This window comes from Genypterus blacodes, unplaced genomic scaffold (assembly GCF_046128005.1).
Source record: "Genypterus blacodes isolate CSIRO-AG114 ecotype Tasmania unplaced genomic scaffold, CSIRO-AGI_Gbla_v1 ptg000058l_1, whole genome shotgun sequence".
Lineage (NCBI taxonomy): Eukaryota > Metazoa > Chordata > Actinopteri > Ophidiiformes > Ophidiidae > Genypterus > Genypterus blacodes.
Genome location: NW_027466870.1, coordinates 8015354 through 8026106, shown reverse-complemented (window position 1 = coordinate 8026106; position 10753 = coordinate 8015354). Strand labels below are relative to the sequence as shown.

The window sequence follows — 10753 nt, the reverse complement described above, 5'->3', positions numbered from 1 at the left end:
GAGTGACACATTCATAAGCTTATTGTGGAAGTGAGGATGTTAGCTGGTAAAGCAGCTCACAACGACCACTCAGTACAGCTTTAACAAAATGTCAAACTAATCTGTATCTATAGATAACGTGGAGTCATAGTACATATGTATTGGGTTATAGTGAACAGCTGTCTCATACTCCATGACCAAATGCCGCCAACCACGATAAGTGTGAAGCAACAACCCTGCACTCTGTTCTGGGGTGTGGCCTGTTTGCTTGTTTCACTTTGTTACCGTCACCAGGCACCTGTCGCACTGCCACAGTCATGGATCTGTTTCCACCTGCAGATGTTGGACTACTCGCCAAAGTCTGAAACACATTCAACAAACCTTGGTGCCAAAATGGAGCAAAGCCAAGGGAAGAAGACACGGAAGTACAGTAGGAATGTTTGATGAGTTCTTGACATGATATTTCTTTTGTTAAACAATCCCTCTACTCCTAAAGTTAACGGGGGTCAAATGCAAGACTAACTCTATTGCCTAAACCGATACAAACTTAACAGGATAGTTGGTATTGTGTAAGTATCTTTACTATAATTACACAGACAGAAACAATGTACAATAGCTGGATGTTTCTGGCCCTCTTCATCTCATAGCGTCATCATCATTACACTCTGCAGATGAAGTGCCACGTCTCACGCACACACACACACACAGCACAAAATGTTTGAGTACAAAACTTGAAAAGAAGCAGTTGAACAGAAAAGCAAAAGCACATTTACAGTGATTTACATGAATGCAACCCACCATTATAATCACACAATACTCTCTCTCTCTCTCTCTCTCTCTTCACCTTCACACCAGATAAATGTGTTGAAATCACCACCACGACATCCATTTACTCTGGATTAACGGGATGAGTCACAGTCGTTATAAATGTAAAGTTTACCTGGCATTCCAGATAGTCTTGTCTTTTCTTTTCCTCCTCTAAGAGCGTATTTATTTAGTTTACTTTAATACTCCAACGAGCCACATCTAGGTTCTCTAATTGTGAAGTGTTTGGCCTCTTGTCTCGTAAGGTCTTTCATAAACATTTGACTGAATGATCATATTGACACCTACACTCGTGGCCTCTAGGTAATCGTGTACCCACGTTACAGCAAATCTGAATCTAACAGCAGGACACCCAGATTTGGGACGAGTGTGTGAACAGCTCTCACACATCCCCCGTCTATATCAGGTACAAGGAAATGAAGGCACAGATGGATGGACAGAACGTATGGAGATTAGTGTGTGTACATAATGTGTGTGTGTTCTTTCGGATCATCTTGATTGAGCCTGCACGGTGCACACACTGCTCCTTAAGCTCAACTGAAACACAAACAATAGAAATATCAAAGAGCTCAACACAATGTGCCACTTCAAACCAGTTGTCATGACGAAAAAGCAAAACCAAAAAGAGTTACTAAATGATCTCTGTGTGGTCTTCAAAGAGAGAACAAATGTTGGAGAAATGTGAAGGGCCGAGTTGATCGATCAATCAATCTAATGCAACCTACCAATCTCCACGATCAATATGTGCGCTGTGTCTTTAATGAGAACCTTTTCCTGCTGGGCCTTTTCTGCTTGTGAGGTTGTGAAGTCCACCTGTCTTTTCTGGTTACCTGCGCTCAGGCAGTTAGGGAGGGTGCGTGCGATTGTACGCAGCAAATCATAGCACCAAACTCTGAGTGGCTCCTGCGGCCCCCTGCAGAGGGGCCGGGGGGATCAGAGGAGAAGGTCCCTATGCCCGTTCTTTACGCTTCAGCTTGGAGGACTTCTTCACCGCGCCGTTTTTGTTGAGCAGCTTCAGCACTTTGTCTTTGTGGTCCAGCACTTTCATCATGGTGTCTCTGGCCTCGTTCACCTGGTCCATCACCAGCTTACAGCGCTGCATGTTACCCTGGCGACAAACAGCAGAAACAATTCACTACAGAACAGTCCTCATACATGCACTCTTATTATTTTCATCATAGTACTTGAAGTGTGGTGGGATTGAAAGCAAAGAGCATGTAAAGTAGATCCATGTTAGTATGTACAACCACAAAGGATTGAGAATGAGGGTTTGTTTTCTTCAGTAAACAGTTATACCAATAGTGTAGTAGTTTGTTTACCTGTATAAGCTCATTGATTCTGTGAAGGTCATCATCAGCTCCTGCCCTCTTCTTTGGGATGAGGCCCTCTTGAAGGGTGGACAGGCGGCTGTAGACATCATGCTCCAGATTTGTCTATAACGAGTAAAAGACACAAACGTTTAACACTTGAACTGCTAAGTGTTCAACAATGAAAGACTCCTGTGACTATGACAGGGAGGAGGAGTGTGTGAACCAAAGACCTCCAGTCCTTCTGAATGAAGCCCTGATAGATGAACACAGTCTCACCAGTTGCCTGAGCTGAGCAGCACACAGGTGAATCTTCCAGCCTTGAGCTCTGCAGGCCACGCCTCTCTGATTGGCCATGTCCTGTAAAGTGCCCTTCTTCTCCTCTGAGAGAGAAACAAAGAGCTGATGTTAGAGGGGAAAGCATTCTCTGTCCTTCACGTGAGCTCGTGTTCAATAACTTTCTATGCAAACTATTACATGGAGGTACTGACCTTTGACCCGGATGTCACTGTACCTCTGGAAGTGGTGGTACGCAGCCTTCCAGGGGTTACGGTAGTGACGCAAAAGAGTGACAGGCGGCCGTGGCCGGACTGGAACGTAACGCACTCCCTCCTCATCTGAAACACAAATCAAGCATTGATCAACACAAACATTAACATTGAAACCTTTCATCATCTCTATGGTTTAGGTTACACACCAACATATTCCCTGGGAGGAGACTCGCGCCTCTCAGCCCTGCCGGTCAGAGGCCTGCCTGGAGCCTTCTCCTCGTCTGTGCTGTTGGTCTCCACCATCTCACTCTCCTCTGTGGAGATGACGTGCTGCTGCTTACGGGGCTTCTTCCTGGGGGAAGCCCCTGGGATCAGATCTCCTGAGGCGGGAGTGTTCAGTGAAGAGGCCTGAGTGTTGAGGGTGGGGAGCGTCAACATGTTGGCATTGGGATCTGTGGGTGAGGGATACATGATCAATCACTCCTGTATGACTCAGTTATTGTATAATCATCTGCTCATAGCACTCTTGACTCTTACCTGGCTGAGAAGTGTCCATGGTTTCCATCTCCTGCTTGATTTTCACATCTGGGCAGGTGGAGCTGGCAGCACAGGCTGCAGTGCTACTGGCTGCAGGCTGGGTGGGGGAGGCCACAGTGTTGGCCATTGAGGCAGGGACAGGGGGAGTCACAGCCATGGCTGCTGGCAAGGCAGAGAGGACACTGGAGGGCTGGGAGGGCGGCACAGGCCCGGGCGTAGCCATCATGCTGAGGATGGCTTGGCCGAGGTGCTGGGTACTGGAGGACACGGCCTGCTGCTCCCCTCCCTGAGAAGGTGGTGCTTCCACTGTAGCCATGACAGGAGGGGCCACCGCCATGTGGACCTCAGCTTTGGGCTTCACACTGAGAGGAATCAAAAAGAGTCACGTTACTCATTCTGTCACAAAGCAAAGCTGGATGTTAAAGATGTGACTGAAGATGACAGAAACTGACCCAGCAGGTCTGGGAGACCCGGCTCCTCTGACCCCACCCTCGACTCTGCCACTGTTAGGCTCACCGGGCTGGGCGGGGATCAGGTTTTTACGAACACAACTGCAAAACACAAAGACGGTAGAGATATGATATATACACAAACCGGCTTTTAATTATTGCTCTAATGATTCAGCATAAAAATAACCTAATATCACCCATCTTATAGTCTTTACATACTTACACATACATGCTTCTCAGTTTGACACAGGATCAAGTTTCTGCTGCTCTGTCTACGGTCCTGCCTCCTCCATCAAACCTCCTCATGTGAGCCTTGAGCATGTCCTCTCCTCTTCTCTGTCCAGTCTGGCAGATCAGAGATTGTGGTGTTGACGTGACCAGATTCTAAAGGAGTTGGCTGCTGGTGTGGAGCAGGCAAGAAAGAAGGCGAAACAACTCTCCAACGGCCCTCCATTCATCCACTGTATCAGTTCAGCAGCAGAGACGAGGAGGTCTAGCCTCAGACGGACATTGTCCTCTGGTATGAAGGCACCAAACCAAGGGTTCTTATCAAGCTTACCGTACTGTGGGAGAGAGGAGGGAGGAGGCTCAAGAAATATCAGGCCCAACAGAGTGGATGGAAGACCTGGGACCTGCTGGTGGAGTTCATAGAGAGATTCCCTCTCCATGAACAGCCTGGTGTGCAATAGGAACTTCCAGTGGGCTTATACAAAGAAAAGCATGGAAGTGAAGTGGGCTGCAGGGGCTTTGCAGGGAAGTGGCTGGGACTGTTTGGGAATGAAGGCCCGACTAGGAAGCAAACATCACCAAACAGGCAGAGGCAGCATTTCGGTGGATCTGGATAAAGGATGCCATATGATGCCAGGAAGCTGCTTCTACTGCTGAGCGCCCCAAGATGTCACAGGCTTAAATGGAGGAAACATCAAAGAAGGGGGAGTTGCCCATTTGAGAACCTGCAGAAGCCACTCAGCTCAGTGCCAGTTTGGAGGAAGGTGCTTTGAAAGAAGGAGACGGGCTCTGGCTCAAACAAGGCAGACCCAGAAAGACCAGCAGCAATAAGAAACTCAGGTGAGAAACAGCTCAGAGGATCGCTTAGTGATGACCAGATACAACTCAGCTCACAGACCAGAGGAAGCAGGATCAGTGAGTACGAGTACAGAGGGAGAGTGATGCTGCAGAAACCATTCGTAAACTCAAATGATAAGAAGACTCAGAGAGTTTGAGACCAAAGGAACCCTACACAGATCTGATGGTAGAAAGTTTGTGTGGAGAAGGAAAAGGGAAGAATTGTAACCAGACTGCACTAAAGGGAATCGTCCAAATACTTCTTGGAGCCACTATATATATATACACACATTATAGATGAAGAGCGAATGAATGACGTGTCTGAGACAAACACTACACAGATGCTTACTGTCCTGATGAAGTCATAGTTATTACTCCAACCTGAACTGTAAATACTTCTTTCATGTTCTGAATAACATTTTGTCTTGTCCGCAAACATTAAACCAGGTTTCCCCCCTGAGCTGTACTCACCTTTCATTAGTAGGCTTCTTGCGTAGGATGCTGGGTCTGGGGGAGGAGACCAGCGTGGGCGCACCTCCCACTCCTCCCTGGGCATGTGCCTGCACCATGGTGGCTACTGGCTGGGTGCTGCCGAATGTGCTGCTGATGGGACTCGCTACAAAGCCATCAGCCAGAACGACCCCTGAAACACACAGACAAGGCCTTACACACAGCTCCACACTGATCCATTCACTGGCACATGTTAGCTTTGGACTTACCAGGTTTTGCTTCAGACTGCGGCTGCTGCTGCGTGACTATTGGTGCCTGCTGGATTCCCTGTGCGGTGATTGGAGCAGATGTGTGCAGGCCTATGGGTGCGGGCTGAATGCCCTGCGCAGTGATTGGTGCCGGCTGGATTCCTTGGGTGCTGATTTGTGCAGAGGGCAGACCAATCCGATCCACTGCCATCAGCTGCATGTGGTTTAGATGGACAGTGGTGGCCACGCCCACTCCAGCCTGGGTGGGCAGTGCTGAACTTGGAGCTTGAGGAGTAACTTATAAAAACAAGGAGGAGAAATCAAAATGTTACTTTAAACATCAAGAGAGTTTGTTTATAGATTGACTTCTTGTCTGTTAAAGTGCATCAAAGCTTAAAACAGATTGGTTAGTGATGCTTACCAGGATACTGGCGGATAGTGGACACAGAGCTGGTGATGGGGGTGTAGGTGTGTGTCAGAGGGTACGAAGAGGAGTAAGCTGGGAGGAAATACTGGAACTGCACCGGAACAGGCGGCCTGGAAGCAGAGACACAAGGCTCAGGTGAATGGAAGCAAAGCATTTTATCAGAAATCTTACAACTATAATTGGAGAGCTCATGCATGATGTCACAATTGTTTATGACATCATCAGGAATGATGTCACCACACTACTTTGAGACCATGTGAGGAGAACCATGGAAGCCATTGCTTTTCAACACTATTTGAGAACGCGTTGGAGAACATCTCAAAGTTCCCCGACTGCAGCAGGAACCATCAGCTCAGGTCAGCGGCGTCTCATCAGCTCTACACTGCCTTCTACAGGAGAAGGAGCATGAACGTTTTCATTGAAGGTGAGGAAGGACAGGGTTCGGGGAAAGTGGCCTATCTTATCTTATATACAACTGGAATTGGAGAAGGGTGTGTGTACGTTTGTGTGCACATACAGAACACCATTCCTCCAATCACCTCCAGACCTCCCAAAGAGGGGTCAGGGGTCAAGTACCTAACAGTCACGCTGCAGGCAGGAGAGAGGAAGCAGAGGCTGGGTTTAGGGGTGATGGGTAGGTAAAGGGTGCTATGCTGTAGTTCTACAACCAAAACTAAAATGTACGTCCTCCAGCTGCAGCCAAAAGATGATTTTTCAATCATTTGCAGTGTTGCACTCCTTGTGCCGCACTGCAACATGCTTAACTGCTCTGTTGTACAAAACAGAGCAGTATAAAGAGAGAAACACGCTGGGAGCAGAAGTTTAACAATATTAGTCTGCACAGAGACACTCAGTCTGCCAGCTAATCTGATTCAGTCTGTCAAAGCTGACGACATGAAACTACAGCACATTTGCACAAAACGTTGCCAAAAGTCTTTCGTATACCATATTGGATTTTTGCAGCTCACCTTCCCTCGTGTGATTAGACAGACAGACAGACAGACAGACAGACACACAGACACACAGACACACAGACACACAGACACACACACACACACACACACACACACACACACACACACACACACACACACACACACACACAGGTATGAGCTCACCTGTTATCACTCCTTGCCTCCATGGTGACTTGGTTAGGAGAGGAGCGGTGGCCTGAGATGGGGATGAGGTTGGCTCTCTCTCCTGGGTAGTCCGGCTGCACACGGGGTGAAGTGTGGGCGATGGGCTGAGGCACCACTTTAGCTGAGACGCACAAGAGGACAGAGATGAGACTCTGCTTAAAGAACAGCCCACAGTTCATCACATCACAAAGGCTACTTACCAACAGGGATGGCAGATGTGGTCACTGCTGTAGCATGAGAGGAGTGTGAGGCCATCGTCATGGTGACAATTGTGCTGCTGGTCATTTGTGAGTGTGGCACAGAGCCTGAAAATCAAGTCAGGAAGAATGTTCATTATTAACTGCCAAATTTGCAGTTTCATTTTTTTGTCCTTTCATCTGGTTTCATCATTTACTCACAATAATAAATCAGTGAAATTGTCTCTAAAATGGTGTCAATATCTGGGAAAACCTAAGAATGAGCTTCCGGCTGAACTCTAAAGTTGGCCTTGGGGGTTTGTTCATGTTTAAATAACACATTTGATCTTCTGATTGTCTCGTGCATGTTTAATCCACCCGTCTACAATGAATTAGAATTTCTGTCTTGTTTTGAACATTAACATTACAAACTCTGGGATCTGTTATTGATAATGACATCAAAAGTCTTCTTACCTATGGTGGTGGTGGATGGCACAGTGTTGGTGGCAACAATGGGTGCCACAGTAGCTGCAGCCACCGGAGTAACGGTGCTGAAGATGGATTTCTGTGGATACAAACACAAGTTAGTTCAACCATTCAGTCAGGAAATAAAAAGGTTGCCCATTGTTGCTGTGGCTGCAGTCACCTGAGGCATCGTGTGCGGAGGCTGAGGCTTTGGAGCTCCGATCGCAGGGTGAGACGGCAGTGTGATCCGTGTGGCGGTGTCACGGGACGTTTGAGGCCTCTGGATGCTGACAGCAGCTGGAGGTGGGTGGATGGTCAGACCAGGGCGCCTGGAGGAGGGAAGAAAGAAAGAAAAGCTCCAGTTTGTCCATCATAGCAGGTTCAAGGCACTGTAGGCATTACATAAAGTCACAGTTATGTGTATTTGCTCCTTCTTTATGGCACAACATCCAGAATGTAGTGTTTAAAAGTGAACTTCTGAAACTGGGCCACACCCTCAGGCCTGCTAAGGTGAGGTGTCTTTATCAGAGCACACTTGATTCATGAGGACCTTCATCTACAGATCATGGCAGAGATACATAAAGACAATGACTGCAACCCTGTCCATGATTCTCAGAGCCTTGCACAACTCCTTTAGAGCCAAATCTATACCAGTTAGATAGAAAAGCAGTGTTATACTTCATGCAGGCTGATTTATGGCTGTGATATGCACCAAGGTATATTTGACATTTAGGCTGCTGTTCTTAACTAATGTATTTGAGTTGGTGTGATGTGTTGTGTGAGTTAAAGTCGCAATAAAATGATCTCCCCCTACTTACCCATGAGCCTCTGCAGAGTGTGTAACTGAGGGACTGATGACAGGAGACTGAGTTCTTGTTGCAGAGATGGGGGCCACCACAGTTGGGAGCACAGGTGTAGATGTTGTTACGGTTGGACGGGACTGCAGACAGGAGTGACAGCGTCGTTACACAATCAGCCCTCATACACCCACAAACATGGCTGTGTGTAATCAGAGTATCTGAGCTCACCTGTATAGTCTGATGGATGATGTGCTGCACTGTGGTCTGGCCCGGGCCTGCACTCGCTCCAGTGGCCGGTCGTAGGACTGTCTTGGAACTCGACATAACAGCTGCTGCAGCAGCGCCTAAGGGTTCAATCACACACTGCTGTGACATCATGCAGTACTAATGTAAATAAGAGACAGATGGACTAATGCTTTAAAGACAAGTCAACTTTTGGTCACGCTTGGCATACTGATGACATCACACATACCTCGAGGTAAATGAGATGTAAATGTCTGTGGAGGAACAGCAGGGGTCCCAAGCTGCAGTGCGGGGGCACTGCCCCTGATGATCTGGATATTAGCTGGCATCAGGTGATGCAGGTTACTGGAGTGACCCTGAAACACAACCACAGCCACCAACGTCAGCAACAAGCAAACAAGACGTAACAACACACAGTTATACGCAATGTACAAGGCATTCACCTGCTGACCACTGATGGTTGCCACGGGAATAGAGGGGGTTGGTGGCATGCTGCTCTCTAGCGTGACAGTAATGTGACCGGGCACCTTGGATGGTATGGGGAGATGACCCTGGTTAGAAGCTGGAGCTGGAGCAATGAGACGACTTGGCATAGGCGACTTCAAGACAGCCTGAAGGAGGAACAAAGCAATGAATGAACAGTCTGCTTTCATTTCATCACCCAGAGACAGAGAAGAGCCTAACAGACACACCCACCTTCATCTGTCCCTCAGGGAGGACTGCAGGTTGGCCTTGAGGGAGGTGGACAGAGGGGGCAGGTACAGCGACAGGAGTGCCAGGCTGGATGGTCACAGTCTGGGGAGATGCTTGGCCATGAGTCTGGACTTGTGGGTAAGGTCTGACCACCATGGTCTCCTGTTTGTCATCTCTGAAAGCCAGCGTCCCCCCCGTAGGAGGAGGGTGGTCCTGCTGCCCGTGATCAGCGTCACGACCGCTGTCCACATCTGCACCTGCTGACGGCAACATGACCACATTAAGAAACCGGGTTTGCCTTTGATAAGGTTCATGCATGAGTGTAGAATAGTATCCTTTGTGTCATATATACGTTATACTGTGAGACCTTTCATTGACCATGCCTACCTGGTGGGTTTGCCGGCTGATTGACCGACACCAGGTTCCCTCCTGCGGGGATCTGAGGCGCCACCCCACCGGAGGCAGGCAGCCCGTGGCGTGGGAACTGCTGGGAGCTCATTTTAACTTCCCCTGTTTATGACCTAAACAAGAGCATAGCCATACAGACAGAAGCGTTACAGAATGACAAACACTACATACGGACAGTTTATAATGACTAAGTCACAGAATAAGAGCCGCAGAGAGAGCTGGGGATCACAACCAGTATGTGTTTCTATACGAGTAAAGGGTGTGCGAGTGATATGAAGCAAACTAACAGAACCAAAACAGAGCGCTCTCATCCTAGCGGACCTTTGTCTGTCAGTAACACTGATACACATCTGCTAGGAGGAGCACTCTCATAGTTTAAGACACATTTACTTGATGCGTGGGTGCAGCAAACATATCCACGATTACTTCACTCCAACCCGATCAAAACCATCATTTACGATACATCAATAAGTGCATTACAGCTTCCGGTTGTGGCTTTAGAACGATACGCTAAGTTAAAAGGGCTAGCATGTTAGCTTAGCAAGCACGCTAATGGTACAAATGCTAACGGAGGTGGCGCCAGTTTTTCATGCAAACCCTAAACTTCCCGAAGAGTAAAATGGTGGAAAGCGTGTCGGGCTACAAAGCTACAACATTACGATGTATACGCAGGTATTACCGTGTCGCGGAGTAACAAAGCACTGTTCGTTTCTGGATTACAATTTTTCCATCCGTCTTTTCTTTTACCAACAACATGTAAGCCGGAAGACGCTCGGGAAGAACGGACCGCCCCGATTCATTTGACCAATCAAAGGTCGAGACTCTCACATGTCTGACCAATCCGAGCGTCCGAAACGTTCTGACCGACCTGAACCTACACCAGGGTGGTAGAGACCAATCTCATTAACGCGGGGGCACCGTGAAATCTCCGGGAGAAGAGGTCCATTTAGATCACCGAACAGAGCTATTGTGGCGCATATGGCGGCTCACAGGTGAACGCAATGCGCTCGGTTTGTGAAAATAACTACTCACTGCTCGTCTCATGTGCTGC

The 10753-nt window shown here is 48.1% G+C and overlaps 1 protein-coding gene across 3 annotated transcripts; it reads right to left on the bottom strand.

Moving 5' to 3' along the window:
* Positions 1-542: 542 nt before the first annotated feature.
* Positions 543-10753, bottom strand: sap130a (Sin3A-associated protein a). Of its 3 annotated transcripts, none has more exons than XM_076153295.1 (21): positions 10735-10753; positions 9682-9815; positions 9298-9554; positions 9045-9212; positions 8831-8957; positions 8587-8702; positions 8377-8498; positions 7740-7887; positions 7568-7658; positions 7118-7222; positions 6897-7038; positions 5773-5888; positions 5373-5648; positions 5125-5296; positions 3592-3690; positions 3140-3501; positions 2809-3054; positions 2603-2728; positions 2391-2494; positions 2124-2237; positions 543-1912 (listed from the first exon to the last, which is right to left on the bottom strand). In XM_076153295.1, the coding sequence occupies exons 2-21, from the start codon at positions 9791-9793 to the stop codon at positions 1754-1756; spliced, it is 3162 nt and encodes a 1053-aa protein (XP_076009410.1). In that variant the 5' UTR covers positions 9794-9815; positions 10735-10753; the 3' UTR covers positions 543-1753. The 3 variants fall into 3 exon arrangements, with proteins under 3 accessions (XP_076009410.1, XP_076009409.1, XP_076009411.1); XM_076153294.1 differs by lacking the exon at positions 10735-10753 and adding an exon at positions 10382-10504; XM_076153296.1 differs by lacking the exon at positions 10735-10753 and adding an exon at positions 10382-10503 and having other exon boundaries at positions 9298-9551.

Excerpts from the sequence above, each read along its gene's own strand:
- sap130a (XM_076153295.1), bottom strand. The coding sequence starts at position 9,793 with ATGAGCTCCCAGCAGTTCCCACGCCACGGGCTGCCTGCCTCCGGTGGG. Across the intron at positions 5,889-6,896 it reads GAGGCAAGGAGTGATAACAG|GCCGCCTGTTCCGGTGCAGT; the intron begins GTGAGCTCATAC and ends CTCTGCTTCCAG. Across the intron at positions 3,691-5,124 it reads AAGAAGCCTACTAATGAAAG|TTGTGTTCGTAAAAACCTGA; the intron begins GTGAGTACAGCT and ends TGTGTTTTGCAG.